Source organism: Salmo trutta, chromosome 32 (genome assembly GCF_901001165.1).
Source record: "Salmo trutta chromosome 32, fSalTru1.1, whole genome shotgun sequence".
In the NCBI taxonomy this organism is placed as follows: Eukaryota; Metazoa; Chordata; class Actinopteri; order Salmoniformes; family Salmonidae; genus Salmo; species Salmo trutta.
The window spans coordinates 34,644,257-34,668,725 of record NC_042988.1 but is presented as its reverse complement, the minus strand read 5'-3'; the positions used below and the strand labels follow the sequence as shown (position 1 = coordinate 34,668,725).

General features: G+C 43.2%; 1 protein-coding gene and 1 pseudogene across 1 annotated transcript; one reads left to right on the top strand and one right to left on the bottom strand.

Annotated features, from left to right (window-relative positions):
• Positions 1-948: 948 nt before the first annotated feature.
• On the bottom strand, positions 949-11,416 carry LOC115171781 (tubulin epsilon and delta complex protein 2). The gene is made up of 10 exons (XM_029728916.1): positions 11,392-11,416; positions 10,729-10,850; positions 10,544-10,599; positions 9,805-10,423; positions 9,510-9,560; positions 8,895-8,973; positions 8,284-8,491; positions 6,128-6,226; positions 2,445-2,653; positions 949-1,758 (listed from the first exon to the last, which is right to left on the bottom strand). The coding sequence occupies exons 2-10, from the start codon at positions 10,830-10,832 to the stop codon at positions 1,624-1,626; spliced, it is 1,560 nt and encodes a 519-aa protein (XP_029584776.1). The 5' UTR covers positions 10,833-10,850; positions 11,392-11,416; the 3' UTR covers positions 949-1,623.
• Positions 11,417-11,478: 62 nt separating this feature from the next.
• Positions 11,479-24,469, top strand: LOC115170505 (cilia- and flagella-associated protein 70-like; annotated as a pseudogene).

The following is a 24,469-nucleotide window of genomic DNA, read 5'->3' as shown; positions in this document are numbered from 1 at the left end:
GAAGTCTGTATAACAAGTACTAATGTACTGTATGAAGTCTGTATAACAAGTACTAATGTACTGTATGTAGTCTGTATAACAAGTACTAATGTACTGTATGTAGTCTGTATAACAAGTACTAATGTACTGTATGAAGTCTGTATAACAAGTACTAATGTACTGTATGAAGTCTGTATAACAAGTACTAATGTACTGTATGTAGTTTGTATAACAAGTACTAATGTACTGTATGTAGTTTGTATAACAAGTACTAATCAACTGTATGTAGTCTGTATAACAAGTACTAATGTACTGTATGTAGTTGGTATAACAAGCACTAATGTACTGTATGTAGTCTGTATAACAAGTACTAATGTACTGTATGTAGTCTGTATAACAAGTACTAATGTACTATATGTAGTCTGTATAAGAAGTACTAATGTATTGATTGTAGTCTGTATAACAAGTACTAATGTACTGTATGTAGTCTGTATAACAAGTACTAATGTACTGTATGTAGTCTGTATAACAAGTACTAATGTACTGTATGAAGTCTGTATAACAAGTACTAATGTACTGTATGTAGTCTGTATAACAAGTACTAATGTACTGTATGAAGTCTGTACTACAAGTACTAATGTACTGTATGTAGTCTGTATAACAAGTACTAATGTACTGTATGTAGTCTGTATAACAAGTACTAATGTACTGTATGTAGTCTGTATAACAAGTACTAATGTACTGTATGTAGTCTGTACAACAAGTACTAATGTACTGTATGTAGTCTGTACAACAAGTACTAATGTACTGTATGTAGTCTGTATAACAAGCACTAATGTACTGTATGTAGTCTGTATAACAAGTACTAATGTACTGCACGTAGGCTCTTTTTGATTTGAAAGGCGCGTCATGGGTATAGCGCCACCTGCTGACAAATATAAAATCACAGCATCTGTCAGTGACCCCAACTTAGTTGACCTACAACATTTTTACTTACATTTTTCAACTAAAATGATTACACATTTGTAGATGTAGACTACCGAATGAAAAATGCAAAGTAACTTTTTCAATATCCATCCATTTCAATAATATAATCTAATTATAAGAGTCTTACAATATACAAAAAGGAACCATGTAAAACCAAAATGCTCAATCCCTCCAAATACACAGATTGACATTCCCAACACACAAAAATCCCTCTTTTCAGAAGATTCTCCATTCTTCTTCCTCTGTTCTCAGTGTCCTGTATAAAAGAAAGGAACTTTGACTATACAACTTTGACTATAAAAATGTTTGTGTATGCGAGGGAGAGTGTGTGTGTGAGAGGGAGAGAGATTGTGTGTGTGAGTGTTTGGGGGTAATTCTTTGAAGGACTCATTCTGTTTTATTAAAAGGAGAGGTTTCAGAGACCTATTATCACCATTAAACATATCACTATTAAACATTCCATTCATTGGTCTATTCTTCAATAGTCTTTGTTGGTCGTGTTCATTAGGCACCAAATGGAAGAACACCGAATGAAACAGGAGGGGCTACCTGGACTTGGCCAATTAGAAACTTTCCTTTTTGTTTTCTGCTGCATTGTGTGCCCTAATAAACATGACCCAGGTGATTAGGCCTGTTCAGTTCATTTGACCTGTTCCTTTAGTCAGGTTCTGTGTCCAGAACCAGAGTAGGAAACATCACGCCTCCCTCTCCAAGCAGGGAGTAAATGTCACGGAGCGCGGCGGGGTTGGGAAGTCCAGGAGCGGAGGGCATGACCATGGTGTCAGAGAGAGCCTGTCAGAGAAACAGAACACACACCAAAAAAGTGACTAATGCATACATACACACAGATGCAAAATCACAGTCTCGATAATGACCTTTGTGGAGAAATCAACTTTTTCCTTTTAACATGGCACAGGTGTGTAATGGCATGGCTCTTGGTAGAAATATGCAAAGGGTGTGTTATTAGCTACCTGATACAGGTGTGTGTGTGTATGAGACAGATGTGCCTCTTACCTGATACAGGTGTGTGTGTGTGTATATGAGACAGATGTGCCTCTTACCTGATACAGGTGTGCGTGTGTGTGTGTGTGTGTGTGTGTGTGTGTGTGTGTGTGTGTGTGTGTGTGTGTGTGTGTATGAGACAGATGTGCCTCTTACCTGATACAGGTGTGTGTGTGTGTGTGTGTGTGTGTGTGTGTGTGTGTGTGTGTATGAGACAGATGTGCCTCTTACCTGATACAGGTGTGTGTGTGTGTGTGTGTATGAGACAGATGTGCCTCTTACCTGATACAGGAGTGTGTGTGTGAGATGTGCCTCTTACCTGATACAGGTGTGTGTGTGTGTGTGTGTGTGAGATGTGCCTCTTACCTGATGCAGGTGTGTGTGCGTGTGTGTGTGTAAATGAGTCAGATGTGCCTCTTACCTGATGCAGGTGTGTGTGCGTGTGTGTGTGTAAATGAGTCAGATGTGCCTCTTACCTGATGCAGGTGCACCTCCTGCTGTAGCAGCTCTACTCGCAACCTCAGCCTTTCCACCTCCTGGAGCTCTGCCTGGCTGGTGTAGGTCAGGGTGGGGGGCAAGGGGGTCACCCCACTCAGGTCACCCCACTCGCCCTTACTCCTGATGGGGCAGAACGCGCTTGCTCCTTCCCCCTTCAGCCTCCTCCATCGATCCCATGCCTCCCGCTCTGGTCGGAAAAATTGTGATTATTTTTAGAGTGAGAGGAGCGTGAGCAACCGAAGCCGAAAACGTTTGCGCCTCCTGTGTGCTTGCTGCTCCCTCAGCTTTAAATAGCAGGGACAAGCCAAGCATTGCGCGCCGTCAAGGATGGACTGACTAACGACTTTAAAACCTCACCGTCACATTCACACAGGGGGACCTGAGAAGGAGCCTCACCGTCACATTCACACAGGGGGACCTGAGAAGGAGCCTCACCGTCACATTCACACAGGGGGACCTGAGAAGGAGCCTCACCGTCACATTCACACAGGGGGACCTGAGAAGGAGCCTCACCGTCACATTCACACAGGGGGACCTGAGAAGGAGCATCACCGTCACATTCACACAGGGGGACCTGAGAAGGAGCCTCACCGTCACATTCACACAGGGGGACCTGAGAAGGAGCCACACACACAGGGGGACCTGAGAAGGAGCCTCACCGTCACACACACACAAAGATCTCAAAAGGAGCCCAAGGAAACAAGAATAAATCCGGTGTTACTCTGACGTTTTCTATTTTCATTATCCATAAGTCAAGACAGTGAGGGGTTCAATTAGCTCGTTAGTGTGTGTCCGCGTGAAGATGGACTCTCAGGGAGCACATTTCTCCATTGGGGGATCGTGACCTGAGAATTAATCTGCTCATCATACTGTTGTCAGTTGACTCATGACAATGCTGCAACAAAAGCGTCACTGTACATTTCTATTGTTGGACATTTACACTGAATTGAATTGTCCCAAAATAAAATGCTGCATAATAATCAGACTACCAGAATATAGATTAGAGATCAATTATAAGAATGATACAGTTCCTTCAGAATGAATACCAGAATGTAGATTAGAGATAAGATAGGAACTGTATAATTGTTCTACAGAAAGTATTCACACCCCTTGACTTCTTCCACATTTTGTTGTGTTACAGCCTGCATTTAAAATGGATGAAATGTAGATTTGTCACTGGCCTATATACACAATACCCCATAATGTAAAAATGTAAAAATGTTTACAAATTAATTTAAAAAAATCTGAAATGTCTTTTGAGTCAATAAGTATTCAAACCCTTTGTTATGGCAAGCCTAAATATGTTCTGGAGTAAACATTTGCTTAACAAGCCACATAATATGTTGCATGGACTCACTCTGTGTGCAATAATAGTGTTTAACATGATTGCTGGAGAAGAAAGAAACTGCTCAGGGATTTCACCATGAGGCAAATGGTGACTTTAAAACAGTTACAGAGTTTAATGGCTTTGATAGGAGAAAACTGAGGATGGATCAACAATAAAATGTAGTTAGTCCACAATACTAAGATAATTGACAGCGAAAATAAGAAAGCCTGTGCCTAATAAAAATATTCCAAAACATGCATTCTGTTTGCAACAAGGCACTAAAGTAATACTGAAAAGAATGTGGCAAAGCAATTCACTTTTTTGTCCTGAATACAAAGTATTGTATTTGCCCCAAACATATTACTCAGTACCACTCTCATATTTTCAAGCATAGTGGTGGCTTCATCATGTCATGGTTATGCTTTTAATTTTTAAGGACTGGGGAGTTTTTCAGGATAAAAAATAAATGGAATGGAGCTAAGCACAGGCAAAATCCTAGAGGGAAACCTGGTTCAGTCTGCTTTCCATCAGACACAGAGATGAATTCACATTTCAGCAGGACAATAACCTAAAATACAAGGCCAAATCTGGAGTTGCTTACCAAGAAGACAGTAAATGTTCTTGAGGGCCGAGTTAATTTTGACTTAAATCTACTTGACAAGACCTGAAATGGTTATTTAGCAATGATCAACAACCAATTTCACAGAGCTAGAAGAATTTTGAAAAAATAAAATGGGAAAATGTTGCACAATCCAGATGTGGAAAGCCCTTAGAGACTTTCCCAGAAAGACTTATAGCTGTAATCTATGGTAGAAAATGACAAGATTATGTTTTAATAGTGTTTATGCATCGAATAGCTTTGATTAGTACTCTCTCATCTGTGTTTGTGTGATTGAGTTGGGCCTCTGGGGCTTAACGCTGGAAATTGATTTAAAATGTCTTGGTGATAAAACATACAGCCTGCATTCCATTGAATGATTAGTGTCTGTGAAATGCTGGCCTGTCTGCCAGGACCAGGTGAACCCTCCCTCCAGTTTCTCTCCCACATGCAGATGAACACCGGACTTCAGAAATTGTGAAGAGTACCCAGTGTTCCATGTTGCATTAGTATCTGTGTGTTAAGGAGTGTGAAACTGAGAAGATAACTCTGTATAAACAAGCAGTAAATTACCTACAGACAGAAACCTGGCGCAATGTTGTCACGAGAATTTTCAATCCCAATGATAACTAATAATCATTTAAGCTTTGACTAATTCCCCGAGGTTTGTAAGACCCTGGGTTTAATAATAATTAGGCAAAGTCTCAGATTCTGCGAAAGGTTCGTAGTTTATTCAGAGAACGTCTAAAGTCAACCAGAATTTGAACAGTCTTTATAACCCCCTCTACGCACGCACGCACGCACGCACGCACGCACGCACGCACGCACGCACACACACACACACGTTTATCACTTTTCTACCAGCCTTGGCAGTTTCTCGCCGTTCCTCTCCTCCCCAGATAAGAGAGGCCTTGGAAGGGCCCTCCTGTTGTCAGGTCATGTGTAGTCTACCAGCCTCTGTTTTCTCAACAATACATTTCTCCCTCTTAACTTGTCCCACATTACCACATAGTAATACAATGGTCTAGTCACACATATTATGGAATTATGACTCTTATCAAATGTACATTTGTGTCTGTTGCTTAATTACACAATGTACCGTTGTATAATTCTACACATCTGTTTGTCATGAATATTCAGGAGGATGTACTTTGCTATAAAGAGTTTACAGGTAAATTTGATATTTCTTTGTGAGTGTCAGAGTAGGCTGGGGCCAGCAAGGCAGCCAGTCGAGGCTCTCAATTTTAAGTGGGGACTATGGCTTTGACTCTGGATAGTGTGTGTGTGTTCTGGAACATTCTGTCACAATCTGGCCCCTAGTCAGTCACCTTGGAGACTTTGGGAGCACTAAAAACTGTCAATTCTAAATAAAAGTTCCCCCCATCAGCACCACACTGTCACAGTGAGATTGGTGAGAGGGGAAAGAGAGCTCAGCTTATAATTGTATTGGTTCAAGGTCGTGGAGAATATGTTGCATTATACTGTGAGATGCTATATAGGCTCATTCTGCTGCGTGAATCAATTGCAAAGGGTCACAATTTCACCACAAGTGAAGTCCCTGGAAAAGTCAGTAAAGGGGGTATTGGAGGGTAATATGCCTACTTTCCAAGACAGATTGTTAAAATGTGAACTAATTCTCGACATTTGATTATACTCTACACTGTCCCAGTGAAAAACATTGAGAGTGGAGATGTGTGTGTGTGTGTGTGTGTATAGAGTGAAGCAAGATTTAGTACCTTTTCTCAGCTGTCCAGCATGTTTCTGGAGATCTGCCACCATCTTCTCCAGGCCTTCCAGCATCAGCAAGGACTCATATTCCCTCTTCTGGCATGTTTCTTCACATAATAACACGGAAAAAATAACGAATAAATATAAATGTACAGTGCATTCGGAAAGTATTCAGACCCCTTAACTTTTTCCACATTTTGTTAAGTTAGAGCCTTATTCTAAAATTGATTAAATACATTTTTTCCTCATCAATCTACACACAATACCCCATAATGACAAAGTGAAAAACTGTTTTCAGACATGTTTGGAAAATTATCTTTACATAACCTTTACATAAGAATTCAGACCCTTTGCTATCAGACTCTAAATTGAATTCAGGTGCATCCTGTTTCCATTGATCATCCTTGAGATGTTTCTACAACTTTATTGGAGTCCACCTGTGGTAAATTCAATTGATTGATAAAAAACATAAGCTGGCATACACCCAGAATAATAGTTTGTGTGGAGGTGCTGACTAACGGCGAATAAACTACAAACTATCAAAATATATTAAGTCGCACACTCCATGTGTAATCGCCCAGCAATTTAATGGGTATTTGCCAACGTTTCGGCATCACTGTGCCTTCCTCAGGGTGGAAGGCACAGTGATGACGAAACGTTGGTAAATACCCATTAAATTGCTGGGAGATTACACATGGAGTGTGCGACTTTCTTTATTTTGATAGTTTAAATTAAATTGATAGGACATGATTTGGAAAGGCACACACCTGTCTATATAAGGTCTCACAGTTGACAGTGCATGTCAGAGCAAAAACCAAGCCATGAGGTTGAAGGAATTATCCGTAGAGTTCCGAGACAGGATTGTGTCGAGGCACAGATCTGGGGAAGAGTATCAACACATTTCTGCAGCATTGAAGGTCCCCAAGAACACAGTGGCCTCCATCATTCTTAAATGGAAGAAGTTTGGAACCACCAAGACTCTTCCTAGAGCTGGCCGCTCGGCCAAACTGAGCAATCGGGGGAGAAGGGCCTTGGTCAGGGAGGTGACCAAGAACCCGATGGTCACTCTGACAGAGCTCCAGAGTTCCTCTGTGGAGATGGGAGAACCTTCCAGAAGGACAACCATCTCTGCAGCACTCCACCATTCAGGCCTTTATGGTAGTGGCCAGACTGAAGCCACTCTTCAGTAAAAGGCACATGACAGCCCGCTAGGGGTTTGCCAAAAGGCACCTAAAAGACTCAGACCATGAGAAACAATTAACCCAATCGAACATCTCTGGAAAGACCTGAAAATAGCTGTGCAGCGACGTTCCCCATCCAACCTGACAGTACTTGAGAGGATCTTCAGAGAAGAATGGGAAACTCCCCAAATACAGGTGTGCCAAGCTTGTAGCGTCATACACAAGACTCGAGGCTGTAATCACTGCCAAAGGTGCTTCAAGAAAGTACTGAGTAAAGAGTGTGAACGCTTATGTAATTGTTATATTTCATATTATTTATAAATTTGCTAAAACATTCTAAAAACCTGTTTTTGCTTTGTCATTATAGGGTATTGTGTATAGATTAATGAGGGGGGGGAACTATTTAATCCATTTTAGAATAAGGCTGTAACGTAACAAAATGTGGAAAAGTCAAGAGGTCTGAATACTTTCCGAATGCAAGGTATGTATAACAGACATGAGCTAAGCATTATTAATACTACATTATTACACATTGACAAAGAATTACTCCTTTCAGTATTTGGACATGAAATTAAACAAATGCAGTGATAAAGCGCAATGCAAATCAATCTCAAATGTATTGGTAATGGTGCTATAAAAAATGAAAAGGTTTTTCCGTACCTAATTGATTTACATTACTCAGAAGTTACTGTAATTGTTATCTGTAGCATAAAAACAGCTCTGTCAAATGATTGCTAATGGCTTCAGCAGAATTAATAAGATCAGCAGTTAATGAGGTCAGAGGACTAAGGGGTGATGAGCTGAAAAATAACACTGAACGTTCTTATTTCTAAGCTAACTAAATCCTTAGTTCTTGGATAAATGGACCCCTTCTCCACCCCCTATTGCTTTTCTTTCCAGACTCTTGTTTTCTCATCACCCATACTTCTGTCATCTCCTACCAGTTCTCCATCCCTCCACTTCTGTAATTTCCTATTTCTTACTTATCCCTCCTTCCATCCCCCCTTCTGCATCTCCTCTGGCTGGGCTGGTACCTGGCTCAGTGCCAGAGGTTCTGAAGGTCTGGCCAGTCAGCAACAGAAGTCGCTCGCTCTGGTAGCAATGACTCAGATCCGTGCAAAGCTGTGTCAGTCTGTCCACCTGAGCCCCGGTGTCGGCCGGGCTGCCACTGGTTGGCCACTCTCTGGGGAACTCACCCATAAGGGGACGGGTCAAGGAGAACAAGCAGACAAGACTCTGTGATAATATTAGAAGACACACACACATGCGTATGCACACACATTTCATTTTCTGTGTGTGAATTCTAAAATCTGGTGTGTTATTTTGAGAAACGCTGGTAGACACTGAATTTGATGCCGTGCTAATTTCTCTCTCGTAGGCTGTGTGAACGAGTGGGAGTGAGAGAATTAGTAACGAGTTTATACTAGTTGAAATGAACAATTGATAGCTCTGCAGGTCCCATGTCACAAATAAGATATACTATTAAAACACTATTTAACTACTCATTAATGCCTAGACGTAAGCATGGGGGTGCATTAAATCAGGTTTAGCTATATGTTGGTGTAAAATGTTCAGTTCATCTGAGGAAGGATACAGTGGCTTTCACTCTCTCCGTGAAGTGACTCCTCTCCGCCACAGGTTTGGATTGTAGAGCCAGGACTTTGTCCCATAACCTGAGGGTAGAAAAAAAACTGAAAGGGTCAAATGAATGTCTCAGCCACCAATACAGCAGTATACATCAGTGGAGGCTGCAGAGGGGAGGACAGCTCATAATAATGGCTAGAACGGAGTGAATGGAATCAAACCATGTGTTTGATGTATTTGATACCATTCCACTAATTCCGCTCCTGCCATTACTACAAGCCCGTCCTCCCCAATTAAGGTGCCACCAACCTCCTGTGGTATACATGTATAGCCTACTTCTTGTTCCCCAAACAAACACAGCTCAACATCAATGAGTAAGGCAAAAGACATGTAGAAGAAAAAAAAACAATCACTTTTTGGATGTTTGTTTTGGATACCTAGCTAGCTGTTCCTGACAGAATCATAGCACCTGGACACACTGCGGTGCACAAGGAATGTACCCTTCAACACATAATACATTACAGAAAATTCTGTATGCATTACGGAACACTGGATGGGAAATGTTACATGGAGGATGATATAGGTCAGACATTTCCTCCACAAAATATATGATTCACTGGCTGACCTGCTTTGTTTGGTCCTTAGACTGATCCACTTAGTTAACTGTGTGGGAGCCCTGCCACAAAAATACAATCAAACATGTACAGTGTCATTAAACCACACTCAAACTACTTATTGTCACAACAGAATAGTCATATTATATCACAAATTTTGAGTTGCTTCTAGCCAACTTCTTAACGATATCAGTACGGTACTTTGACGTTCCATTTTAATTGGCTATGTTGCTTCTGGAATAGGAATTTGACACTGTCCCATACTTTGTTCACTAAGCAGTGGTCTAGTGTTGTCTTGCAGCCTACCCATTCTGTGGAGGTGAAATTACATGTGCTTTTGGCATCCACTCCATGTGTGAAACAGACACCGTGTCCCCGTTAGGGGGCTGGAAGGAAGTGGCTGCAGCTGACAACCACCTGTGTGACACCTCAACCTGATGATGTGCTGATGAGGCCTGTGGTGATTGACCCTGATCATGTGACACAGGACCTGGAGGACCAGCCTGCTTCACTGCCATCCCAGAGGACTGGGGAGGAAACCCCTTTGATGACACAACAGATCGTTTCTGGATCTGGACAGAGCTTCTGATCATGCTTGCCCTGCCTTGTCCTGAATGACCTACCGGATGACCCATCCTCCCCCTTCCACCCCTGTAGAGATGGGACGCAGAATACTTTTTGGACTCTTTTTTGTCCATCGTGATGGGTTTGGAGGTAGTTTTAATGCCATTTTTATTCCCTTTGGTGCCACCTGGGGTCAGAGCCCTTCCCTTGCCCTGTGTAGTGTCCACTGGTTCTTTCTTTGGTCCTGTACAGTTCTGAGGGTCTTCTTGGGGTGCTGTGCCAACGCGAACTCTGAGGGCCTTCTCCAGCAATCGATTCAGCAGTTCCATCTCCCGTCTCTCCTCCAGTTGGACATCTGGGTCTAAACAGAGAAAGAGAAAAATATGCTGACAACGTAGATATTAAAAACATGGCCATTTCCAGTTACTACTAGTACACTGGGCTTTCAGAGAAAATAACAGATTGTGGATCATCATAATACCATTTTGAACATCATTTGTCAGTTCTATTTCCTTGCAGTCTTCCTGCTGTGGTCTCCTGGTGAATGATCAGACGGCAAGCATGTTATAGCATAGGCCTATGAGTTACCTACTCATATAGAACAACTCTAGACTTAACAGCTAGCTTAACATACAGCAATGAACGTGGAGGTTTTACTGTACTTACAAAGAACGCAGTATCTCCCTGTATTGAAGGATGTTCTCGTTTATCTTGGTCTCCTCTACTTTGCACAACTTGATGGCTTCATCCACAAGGCTAAGCAGTGACATGATGCAGGCAGCCTGGCACTGTCATGCACAATAGATTAAAGTGCACAGTGACCATGCGCAAACAAAACAGCGCTACTATATCTGGGGTGTAATCATTAGTCCAAAACGTTTTGCATCGGACAACTTTCTACAGCGAAATCAATATGTTATATTGGACACATCCAGCTAGGTCCCTCTCCGTTTCGTTCCTAGTGAATACACCCCTGCTCTAGCTCGATAGCTAAATGAAAGCATAGGCACACTGCAAACTTAAATGCATCACATACACGTTTGAATGCAGCATCTTGAGAAAGTGTGACACTTGCCAAACATCTGCATGCAACTTTAGCAAGCTGTCATATGTCTGTTGTTGTACTGACCCGCGAAAGCAAAAATCGGAAGTTACGTTAGCTAACGTTAGCTAACTGGCAAAACAGAATAGATTTGCAAAGTCCAACCGACTGTGACAAAACCCATTCAAAATTGTCTGGCGTTCATACACAACGTCTACTATGTAGTCCTTTAAATACTGGACAACATACATATTACTCACGTAAAAAAAATTGCACACGCGACTTACTAGCAACCAGCTAGCCACTCCACCAACTCCAACAACAATAACCCCAACTTCTCGCGATATTCAGACTCGCTACTATGGAAACGGGGACACTGATGTATTCACCTGCTGCAGTGCAGGGGGTTTGTTTATCCAGAACAATCAACAAACATTTGACTTTTACTCACTCTGATTTACAAAACCAGAATGGAACAATTTCGTGGTGCGGGAGACAAAGCAACACTCGTTAAAATAACAGTACTTCGTGGAAATAACCTGGTAAGCTTGCATCCCTATCTGGTTTCCAGTACGTTAGTAGCACTGATAGAATAAGAACAGTCAGTTGTAGCAACTTGCAAATATGGCTAACTTGGTGTTTTACATTCTTGGGTTCTGGGGATCCACAGTTGTGCACTTTTTTGTCCTAGCTCAGGAAGTACAAGTGATTCAGCTGTGACTGAGCTCTATTGATCAAATTATGCTAGCTAGCTAACGTTTAGTATTATAATAAACACACCCCTAACAAAATGGTGTCGCTGTTTTTCACTTCCAGAGGGGCAACAAGGCTGAGTCCATCCTGAACTATGTGAGGGCTGAGTTCAATGGCATCGTCCTGGGAGATTCCCAGAAGCTGGATGCTGCTGTGGATCAGGGCGTGGACTACAACTTCACTTGCAGCTTTGAGTGCTCAGATGTTGCCCACACATTAGATGACATGGCACACAAACCTGTCATATGTGAGCTACTACTAACTAATCCATTATTATGATGTGTGCTGCTTGTTTCAGATGTTAAAGCCACTATTTATCTTGACGATTGATCCATATCCTCATTGTACCGTGTCTCCCTCGTTCAGCCAGTTGTTCACCAATCCACGGTTGCTTATCACATTAATCCTCTCTGTTGTGTTGTTGTCATTTAGTGACAGTGATTGAGGTCCTTCCCAAGGAGAAGAAGCAGAAGGAGGAGAAGACTGCAGTTATAGGGCAAACTAAATTGGACTTGCTACCTCTCTTGCATGGTGAGAGACCAACACATTAGATCCAATCAAGTATCCATCTAACTTAATACCTTCCAGGCCCCCCCCCCAAAAAAACTCACTTATATTTGAAATTTAAACGTATTCCTCTCTCCCTCACCCTCAATAGGTCAGGTCAGCTTCTCCTCCACTGTGCTACTTCATCCAACTCCTGGCTCACCTGCAGAGGCAGCCTCACAGGAGGGCAGCTGTAAAGTAGGAGTAAAAACTAACCAGCACGAGAGACCGTGTGTGTGTGTGTGTGTGTGTGTGTGTGCTCTGTTTGTAATTGACATCTCCCTCCTCTGCCTGGCACCCAGCCATCTCTAGATGTGACTGTCTGTGTTCCCGAGCCTCTGCTATCCAGCGTCCAGCTGTCTGACTCCAACCTGCTGAAGGTTACTGTGGAGACAGCTTACTCTGTCCCGGAGGTGTGGAACCCTGTCTCTGGGTCTGGTCCTCCCTCCAGCTACGTGGCTGCCCTGCAGGTTCCCCTCACTGCAGAGGTGAGAGATAAGAGACCTATGTTGCCATCAGGGTTGGGGCCAATTCCATTTAAATTCAGTCAATACAGGAAGTAAAGTGAAATTCCTCTTCTTTTCATGCCATTTGTCAAATATTTGCTATTGAATAGAATGACAACTCTATAGGTTAGTTCACAATCACACTGGAATAGTACAGACCAATTCCCATACTAATGCACTAAAGCATTTTTACTGTGGAAATGTTGTCAACTTTGAACTATTGACAGTAATTCAAGGATACAATACACACACACAGATGAACCCACAATCCCTAATGTCATATGACATTTAACTCTAACTTGTACCTGACAAATTTCTTGTTTCCCCCCAGAAAGAGCAGGTGCTGATGTTCTCCAATGGGCTGCTGAAGGTGGGCGGGGAGAGTGAACCCATGGGAAGACGCAGGAGGGTTTGGCCGAGGGGGCTTTACTTTTGCTCATCGCGCTCTAGCGACACCTTGTGGTGAGCCGGGCTTCTGCAGACTGATTGCGGTTGTCAGATGAACGGTGTTTCCACCGACACATTGGTGCAGCTGGCTTCCGGGTTAAGCGAGCATGTATTAAGCGCAGTTTGGCGGGTCATGTTTCGGAGGACGCATGACTCGACCTTCGCCTCTCCCGAGCCCGTTGGGGAGTTGCAGCGATGAGACAAGATCGTAATCACGAAATTGGGGAGAAAAAAAGGGGGGGGAATAAGAATATTGTGTTGACAGGTTTGGTATCGCAAGACTAAGGTGAGATAGTCTTGCTGTGGCAGGTGTGGAGGAACGGTCAGTACTAATTTGTCACTCGTGATTATTATAGAACTGCTTTAGGTATGTGTCTGTGTGTGTGAGAGAGACTGTGATATGAGTGGAGAAATGAAACGGACTTGCAGAACAGACTACCAGAACAGAGGCAGCCATGTTGACTAATTCATTCTGAGACACAGCAGTTGTCCAGATTATCATCCATTCTATTCCGTGCCAGTTTTCGTGTCCTTGTTGCTCTCTCTCTGTCTTGGTAGTTTTATTTAAAGTGTCATTCTGCTGAGGACATTTGGTTAGTTATTTTGGTTTGTTTTTGTACATTGCCTATGTAGCTAGATAACACTTTATTGCCCTTAAAAAATGTTCTATGATACCCTAAGGTGTGCTAAAATAGAGAATCAAAACACTTGATGGTCCATGTTATTACAATCTTAAAACAAATAGTTTGTGTTAGCGCAGTACATCTCATAACCATTAGGTTTCTAAGGGATCTTAGCTTGTACATTAACAAATGTGGAAATATGAGATACATCCGTTAACCACAACACACATTTGACACATCTTTTAGTGTTCCACAGCTGTGCAGCACTGTATCCCTGCGGGGATGGTTTTTACTCATTGCCAATTGGCTTGTTGTGCCATTGTTTGGATTGTTAATGGAGGCTGCTGAGGGGAGGATGGCTCATTATAATGGCTGGAACGGAGCAAATGGAATGGCATCAAACACATGTGTTTGATGTATTTGATACCATTCCACTGATTCTGCTCCAGCCATTACCACAAGCCCGTCCGACCCAATTAAGGTGCCACCAACCTCCTGTGATGTGCTGTAATGCTGTCACGCTACCCCTGAGGTGCTGAACTTGAGTTTTTGCATTACATTGTCAACATAGAACCAAACCACCCCATGCTGAGTGATTATCTGGTGTTATTATGTGTGACCCGGGTCATAAGGCGACAAACGGACTGAAACAGGAGGGACGACTATGGACTTGGTCCAATAAGTACCGTCATTTTCGTTTACCGTTGCAAAATGTTTTGTTACGGTGTGCCCTAATGAACACGACCCTTGTATTGTGTTTGACAGGCTAAGAGAAACATCAGTGTTCTGAGAGAGAGTATCAGGGCTCCGGCCACCCAGGGCCGAGGTAGGGCCCCCTCCTCCGTAGGCTCCTGCAAGGCGGTCCCTAGTAAGATGTTTGACGGCGGTCACAAGGGCGGGAAGGACACCAAGGATTCGCCCAAAAGGGTGAGCGACTGACTTACTGCCTTTTTGACCATGATGGGGCTCTGTGTCTCAGACAGTGGCTCTTTCTCAATTCATCTTTCCTTGATGCCTAGCACCCTCTCTCCTTGCCTCTTTCTCAGAACACATTGGAGAACAAGGTGAGATGGGAGGGACCTTTGACCTTCTCCTCCAATATGGTTGAGTTGGAGGCAAGGAGATAGGATGCAAGGAATCGAAGAAAAACAAATTGCGATAGAGATAGGATATGACTTCATTGTAAAAGGTCTCAATAGCATTCAGTGACATCCTGTTGATAGGCCAGCTGCAGTCTCCCACAGAGCATCTTAGATCAGAGACCCTGATTTCCTCTATGATTGAATTGTGGGTCGGCAGCAACAGGAGCGCTTCCCAAAGCAATTAGCCTTAATGGCAGCAGCTTGCCAGCGTCGTCAGAGAGCGGTGAATCATCTCGTTAGCTGTTAGCTCATCTGGCCCCTTGCTACAGCCCCCCCCCGTGGCCCAGCAGCAGAAGGAGCAATGAACACACACACACACACACTCATGTGCGTATGCACACATACATACACGTAAACATACACATACACAGCCACCCCACCAACTAAGCATCTGTCATGGCCAGACAAATAACAGGCTCTTACACACAGGCATGCACCCACACACACATGTGCCTCCACAAGTGTGCACACACACGCTCACACACACACATGCATGCCCACGGATGCACACACACAAAGTGCACAAAGTACACATACAAACACACACACACAAGCATGCAAGCATGCACAGGTACATGAATCGATCCACACAAACAACAACCTCTCATTCGTGGTTCATACACAAGTTTTGCCTATAAGTGTTGCCTAGAAGTGTTGCCTACACATGCCCACATCCAACCAGAAAATAACTGTTTAATAACTGTTATGAACTGTAGCATGGCTGAACCATGCAGTTGGTTTGCTATTGTCTATTTCCAACTTTGTCTTTTTGCAATGTCTCATGGCAATATTCTAACTTGTAAAGAGTGAACTAGAAGAGAAATATGCTGTGTTTGTTTGCCTTGATTGGTGGGAGAGAAGGACATAGTGATTTGTTTTATTTCAGCCCGGGACTCAGGGGAAGTCAGCAGCCATTGGCACTGATAGTGTGACGCTGGTTGAAACTGAACAGCAGCAACAAGTGAACACAGAGGGTCAGGTGAGTTGGGGTTCTGTGAACCATTAAACAATATCAAATCTAGGGGTCATGTATACATTTACAATGTAGTCATTTAGCAGACTCTGTCTTAGCCAGAGAGACTTACAGGAGCAATTAGAATAAGTGCCTTGCTCAAGGGCACATCAACAGATTTTTCACATAGTCGAACCAGCGACCTTTCCGTTACTGGCCCTACGCTCTTAACCGCTAGGCTACCTGCCACCCTCAATAAGTAGCACCTATCATCTCTGTGTACCATTTCCAGTGTATCTATTGCATGTGGCAAATGAACTTGAACCTTGAACTTAGATGTATGCAGATTCCAGAACCTACATTATCATTGAAATCGCTCTTGAGAAGTCGCTGGTGCCAAAGAGATCACCGGAAGAGTTAGCCAAAAGGTAACGTAACGTTTGTTCAACTTTAATTAAATATGTGGAGTGGCCTCAAAGATAAACATGTAAGTCTGAAGTAATTGAGTGGAAGTACTGCAGTAATATAGATTGGAATGGGAAGAAAAAGGGATGGTTTGTTTGGATAGATGTTGTAGTAACGTTGTAGCAATATCCTAGTAACGTTGTTGTAACATTGTTTTATGGTTTACTACGTTTTCTCTGCATTTCTGTTGAAAGGGTGATGGAGCTCCTTTGCCTCGCAGACCTGCTGGAGCAGAGAGAGTAAACCACCACACACGCACACACACACACACATACACACACATTCCACAAACGCAATCCAATAACATGGTCTGATGATTGCACTTCCCTCAATCATTACATTCACTCTGAGTGATTACCAGCTTGTGGCCATAATCTAGACTTGTGAAAACAGTCAAAGGTAGTAGCCTGCTAAAGTAAGTAGAGGCATAAAATGCCAATGGTTTCCAGTGATGATAGCTGCTGTCTCCTGCGATACAGCACATCCCAAACCACACTTAACCTTATAACGGGAAATGGAAATCGTTACCAAATGTCATAATTGTTTGAAAACAAGTCTATTTTTAGCCTTACATATCCCTTCCTTCCTTGCAGCTTTGCTTCCTTCCTTGCTTCCCTACTTCCTTCCTTCTATCCTGCTGTACTAGGCTGTGCAGGAGTACCAGGCCCAGATAGCCAGTGTGGCAGGCCAGGTTTTGGAGCAGTACCAGCAACTGTTCGGGCCTGCCTTCCTGCCCGGAGAGAAGTCTCTGGACCCAACCAGCCAGGAGCAGCGCAAGACCAAGCTCCTGGGAGAACTCAACTATTCTGGGAAGTACTTTGCTTTCAAGGAGCAGATTAAGGTGAGAAAGGGCTGGGTCGCATTCATTAGGCACCAAAAAAAATGACTGAAACAGGCAGAGAATACCTGAACTTAAGTAACAGTTGTTTTTGTTTTCCGTTGCAAAACCTTTTGCTACGGTGTACACTAATGAGTATGATCCTGGTTAGGGGAGTGGGTAAAGGATCATGTTGAGAATGACAGTTGCATGAGGGCTCAATAGCTGCTTTTGGACAGCGGGGTCGGGGCTAACCAGTGGCCAGCTGGTGCTTATCTCCTACATTCTGGTTAACAAGCCAGTCTGCTTGTTGTTCTTCTCATCTGAGGTCGGTTCCTTACAATGTATTATAGATTTAGTGAAGATCAATTGGATCCCAAATATCCTGATCCCAGATCTGTTTGTGCTGTCTTTCCAAGTTTGACCAGCCTAGCTCTGTCGTCTCTTTTTAAGTCTTTTTGAGAAGACAATTCAATGCTGTCTGATACATATGTTTCCCCTTGTATGTTATTCATAAACAATTGTTTTTCATAGAATATCAGAAGTGGGATGTATAATAAGAGTAACAATATACAGTAGAAGTCAGAAGTTTACATACGCTTAGGTTTGAGTCATTAAAACTCGTTTTTCAACCACTCCACAAATGTCTTGTTAACAAACTATAGTTTTGGCAAGTCGGTTAGGACATCTACTTTGTGCATAACACAAGTCATTTTTCCAACAATTGTTTACAGACAGATTATTTCACTTATAATTCACTGTATCACAATTCCAGTGGGTCAGAAGTTAACATACACAAAGTTGACTGTGCCTTTAAACAGCTTGGAAAATTCCAGAAAATTATGTCATGGCTTTAGAAGCTTCTGATAGGCTAATTGACATCATTTGAGTCAATTGTATAAACACCATGGGACCACACAGCCGTCATACCGCTTAGGAAGGAGACGCGTTCTGTCTCCTAGAGATGAACGTACTTTGGTGCAAAAAGTGCAAATCAATCTGAGAACAACAGCAAAGGACCTTGTGAAGATGCTGGAGGAAACAGGTACAAAAGTATCTATAGCCACAGTAAAACAAGTCCCATATCGACATAACCTGAAAGGTCACTCAGCAAGGAAGAAGCCACTGCTCCAAAACCGCCATTAAAAAGCCAGACTATGGTTTGCAACTGCACATGGGGACAAAGATCGTACTTTTTGGAGAAATGTCCTCTGGTCTGATGAAACAGAAATAGAACCGTTTGGCCATAATGAATATCTTTATGTTTGGAGGAAAGAGGGGGAGGCTTGCAAGCCGAAGATCACCATCCCAAACGTGAAGGACGGGGGTGGCAGCATCATGTTGTGGGGGTGCTTTGCTGCAGGAGGGACTGGTGCACTTCACAAAATAGATGGCATCATGAGGCAGGAAATTAGGTGGATATATTGAAGCAAAATCTCAAGACATCAGTCAGGAAGTTAAAGCTTGGTCTCAAATGGGTCTTCCAAATGGACAATGACCCCAAACATACTTCCAAAGTTGTGGCAAAATGGCTTAAGGACAACAATGTCAAGGTATCAGAGTAGCCATCACAAAGCCCTGACCTCAATCCTATAGAAAATTTGTGGGCAGAGCTGAAAAAGTGTGTGCGAGCAAGGAGGCTTAAAAACTTGACTCAATTACACCAGCTCTGTCAGGAGGAATGGGCCAAAATTCACCCAACTTATTGTGGGAAGGTTGTGGAAGGCTACCCATAACATTTGACCCAAGTTTCAATTTCAAGGCAATGCTACCAAATACTAATTGAGTGTATTTTAACTTCTGGCCCACTGGGAATGTGATGAAAGAAATAAAAGCTGAAATAAATCATTCTCTCAACTATTATTCTGACATTTCACATTCTTAAAATAAAGTGGTGATCCTAACTGACCTAAGACAATGATTTTTAACTAGGATTAAATGTCAGGAATTGTGAAAAACTGAGTTTAAATGTATTTGGATAAGGTGTATCTAAACTTCCGACTTCAACTGTAAATCTGTGGTGATGTTTCTGCTACCATGTCATGGCCAGTACTCTGTGGTGATGTTTCTGCTACCATGTCATGGCCAGTACTCTGTGGTGATGTTTCTGCTACCATGTCATGGCCTGTACTCTGTGGTGATGTTTCTGCTACCATGTCATGGCCAGTACTCTGTGGTGATGTTTCTGCTACCATGTCATGGCCAGTACTCTGTGGTGATGTTTCTGCTACCATGTCATGGCCAGTACTCTGTGGTGATGTTTCTGCTACCATGTCATGGCCAGTACTCTGTGGTGCGTATCGTGAGGGAGAAGATGCTGCGGACCGAGGCCTTCTCAGATCCTGAGCAGCTGCAGGCCTTCCTCAGCCAGCTCTATGTGTTCCTGGTGGACGAGATGCACGTCACCCTCAACAAGGCAAGACACACACACAAACACACATCCTTGCTCACCCTTCCCAGTCCCACCATACATACATTTACATGACCAGTTCTTTCTTTCCATGGATTTCAACCTATTCTGCTCTTCCCTTCTCCCTTCCTTAATGTAGTCTCGTAAACCCGACCACAGGCAAAAACAGTGACTAGGATCTGGTTTCAATGATGGACTCTTTTGGTATAGAGGAACTACGTCACTGCCTGCATCACTACTTTATCCGCTTTAATAAAGTACTAAATAGTAGCTAGCAGGATGGAGATCACAGAGGTTATTGTGTGCATTTCACAAATGGCTAGTTTGCATCGTCTATCTTAACTAAAACCACTGCAAAGGTTTTGCCTGTAAACTTTGGTTTTGAATCGTGACGTTCTGGCATGGCTGCCTTGTGATTTGTTGGGAGAGTCCCCAGATGTGTTTTTTTTACATAGGCAGTGACGTATTTCCTCTATACCAAAAAAGTCCATAATTGAAACCAGTCCCTAGTCACTGTGTTGCCTAGGGCTGGGTGTTCATAACTATCCCTTATGGGGCTCTGTTTGTAACATGCTATATTTGGTGAAATATATTAATTATGTGCAATTGTTTGTGTCCACAAAATGTACAAAAAAATACCTAACTGCCTTGCCCTTCTCTCTCCAGAGTTGTCAGTGGGTGCCCAGGAGACTCAGCCTCGCCCCCTGGTGGATGGTGCCCAGCTCATCCACTTTGCCAAGAAGGCCCAGCACAACGGGGACTACCAGCTAGCTGCCCAGTACTACCAGGAGGTAACAGAGTGTTGGAGGGGATCATTTTGGGCAAGGCGAAGTGCTGAAGAACTCATCTTAATCACATTCTGAGTAGTTACACACTGTCTGTCTGCACCACACACCTTGTGCTGCAGTCACTAGAGTGCCTGTGACAAAGCTATTGAATGTTTTCAACCATTGGACCTTTAGTTGTGACGGGAGGGATAAAACCTCATAACAACGGACATTTCTAAGTATGGTTTAGTTAGTTCAGAAAGGGATGTTCTAACTCTGTTAGTGAGCTTGGTTTGTGATGGTTCTCCCCCTGCAGCAGCTGACTCGTGACCGTAGCGACCCAGCCCACTGGTTTGACTATGGGGTGTTGTACATGCTGACGGCTGACTACCAGAAGGCTGAGGAGTGCTTCCACTACGCTGTGTCCATTGAGCAAACACACCTGCCCAGGTAATAGGGAAGGGGAGAGTAACCTGGTTTAGCGTACAGTCTACTTTAACCAGACTAGGGGAATAGAGGTTCATATTTAAAACTTACATCCAGTGAAACCAGGAACTTGTCATTTGCATGTATACCTCTCATGGGATGAGGGCCCTCCTACAAGCCCTTTATGGGGGTTTTCACCCCTGCACAATTTTCTTTTATGTATTTTTCTTTTATGAGTAAATAAATGAATTACAGAGTCTAACTGAATGATATTCTCTGTCTGTCTGCAGTTTGCTTATGTGTGGTATCCTGGCAGAGATGGGTGGACGCTTTGAGGAGGCAGAGACATTCTTTGAAGGAGCCACGTGTGTGGACCCGGCCAATGTGGTGGCCTGGACTCTGTTTGGTAAGAGATGAGAGTCAGGGAGGGAGATGCTAGCCTGGTCCCAGATACTGTATGTTTGTAACAACAACCCTAGGGTTGGCTCTACAGCACAAAGTGATCTAGGACCAGGCTGGAAACGCCTCTATTAATCACAAACACAAACAGATACCTCTTACTTTAATTTGTCAGCGAACATCATCTAATCCCAATTCAATACAAAGAAACAAGGACACGCCATAATACTTTAGTAATAATTTATACGGTGTTACAATACTAGAATAATGTGTTGTAATAGAGCTGTTTGACTTTAGAAATATTGGTGTCGATTCTAATTCTTCATTTGGAATCAATTGGGAGTCAGTTCCAAAAAAATGTGCCATCTAATGGTGGTGACCATATTATCTGTGGTCACTGGTCAGGCCTGTTCTATGAGGGCCAGGAGAACTCCATCCAGACAGAGATGGCCTTCCTGGAGGCCACCAAGCAGCAGAGGGCAGCCCTGGTGGTCACCCCATCCTGCAGGGTGGAGACAAGCGTGGAGTCACCAGACCTGGGGGAGGAGGAGCAGGAGGTGGTGAACTGTGAGTCGCTCACCATCAAGCCAGGTGAGCACTGAAGTGTAGCAGATGCAGTATCGCTAGCTGGTTAGCCGAGCGACAAATCGAGCATTGTGCGGTGGCGCCACCCTGCTTGAGACTAGACGTATTGTCAGCCTTGTTCAACCAAGACCATGCTTTGTGAGTGTGAGGTGTTGTTGTGCATGAGGTCAAACTCATTTCTGTGATCTACTTTTGTTGGCTGTAGACGTGGATAGAGACACAGAAGCCAGTGTGGTGACCGGGTCTCAGAGCTGCCAGGGCAGCACGCCTGGGGAGGGATACAAGGGAGGTGCTGAGGCTGAACCTAGTGCCATGCGACACCTAGCAACCCCCACCAGACTAAACACCACCATCTATATGGAGACAGTGCAGTTCCTGCTGCAGAACAACACACTACAGGTCAGCAACATGAGCACACACACACACACACACACACACACACACACACAGCTACTAGACACACATGCTGTATAGAAGACTATGGATGTGTATACACTAAACCATGACCCAATCCAACAGAAGATAATGAGTGAAAAACACATACAGTATGTTAGACTGGTAAGCTACTATAGCTCTGTATAATAGTATCTCTCTCACACTGTCTTCATGCTTATCACTCTTTAATTTGGCCAATATTCTGATACGAGATCTGTGCATCAGTCCAGACACATATTTGTCAGCCTTCCCTCTGTGTCCTGTGTTTGCTACAGATGGTAGATGATAAAAAGAGACTGCACGGTGATCCATGTGGTTTATTGTGTGTATGTTTCTAATCTTGTCCAATTCTGACCCTTTGTCCACAGATGGCCCAGAGAGCGTGGCCCAGGAGCTCTTGTACCCAGAGGGGGGTCTGAGCAGCTCCTACCACCTGGCCCTGGCCCGCCTGCAGCTGCTCAGGGCAGAGTACGGCAGCGCCGAGTCCAGCCTGAAGGAGGCGCTCCATGACAGCTTTCAGGTAGCGTCAACAGACATTTCCAGCCCAATTCCCAGACACAAATGAAACCTGGTCCAGGAGTAAAAAGCATTCTCAATCCATCTACCTGCAGGAAGGGGAGGTGAGATGGACGGGGGTGGGGGTCGCACACACCACCTGAGAACAATGTATTTACTACTGGGGAATATTCAGGAGTTGGTAGTTGTTTTGGTGGAAACTGAACAATACATTATTCTAAAAATATTAAAGTTACCTACTGTAATTAACTCTCTGTAATTAAGAGTCCCTAGGAGTGTGTGAGATTTGTTGTTTTTGGTCTGTTAGTTTGACTCTGCACCTCGTCCACCAATTAGGTGTCTCCAGCTCCTACCTGCCGATGTGTGCCAACATGATTGAAATTAACACTTTATATATTGACACTAAAGTTTCAGAGGGCGAAAACGACTTACCTGCGCGCCTGCAAGAGCTCCCCCTCCTGCCTGGGACTAGGGATCGCCTGTTACCGGGTAAAAATACCATATCTACTCTTCCCAAGCTCCTCTAGAAATGATACCGCTCTTTTTGATTATGTATCAAGGATATATTTGTGTGTGTGTGTATTTTTCTTTTTGTTTAACCTTTTATTTAACCAGTCTAGTTAGGAATAAATTCTTAGTTGCTATGTGAGCATCCAGTCCATAGAAATAGAATCCATAAAACGGTCCTCCCCATTCAAGTCAATGATGGCCAGCTAGATTGCCAGAGTTCGAGGTTTCAACCCCTTTCTATGGATTGTGTTTCTATGATCCAAACCTTATGACGTCACGACCAAAGAATTACATATCGAATGAAAGGATCTATGTTTTTACTATGTGGGACTGAGGGCTATAGTGTGTATATATACAGTACAGTATATAGTGTGTGTAGAAGGGGGCCAGAAGAGAATTGGCTCCTTTAGGGCCGTGTACTGGGGTTTTTGACACAAGCAAAGAGTTCAGGTGAAATCCGTGTATTAACCCTCAAGTGTGCGTATGTGGTTGTGTGTTTCAGACGGGCAGAAGACTTGAGGCAGAGCAGTCCTACAAATACGCCCTGAAGGTTGTTCCTCTCTGAATTGTTTCAAAACAATGTTATTGATATGTATATGCATTTTATGAAGTAAATTACTTTTATTTCACAGTTGAACCTACAGAAAGAGGCAGTTCTTCGTGAGATCAAGGCACTCCAAGATCATGTTGGCTTTGGAAATCCATGTTTCTGAAGAATAACTGCCGGCACCATCAAGGATTTAGATTAACAAACAAAGATGAATTGTAATTCTGGTTGGTAAATACCTAATGGTTGGCATTGCAAAGTGACTGAATTGTGGAAGGAATTACACATCAATGACTTGTACACTTGTCTCCATCTTCAGCTATATCTGATTGTTACTTTTGCATAATGTAGGATATAATATTGTGACACAACAAAGATGTGCCGATCCAGAGAGAGTATCTGTCCAGAGGTGGAAAAAGTACTAGTTTGTCATACTTGAATTAAAGTAAAGAAACTTTGATGAAAATTACTCAAGTAAAAGTGAAAGTCACCCAGTAAAATATTGCTTTAGTAAAAGTC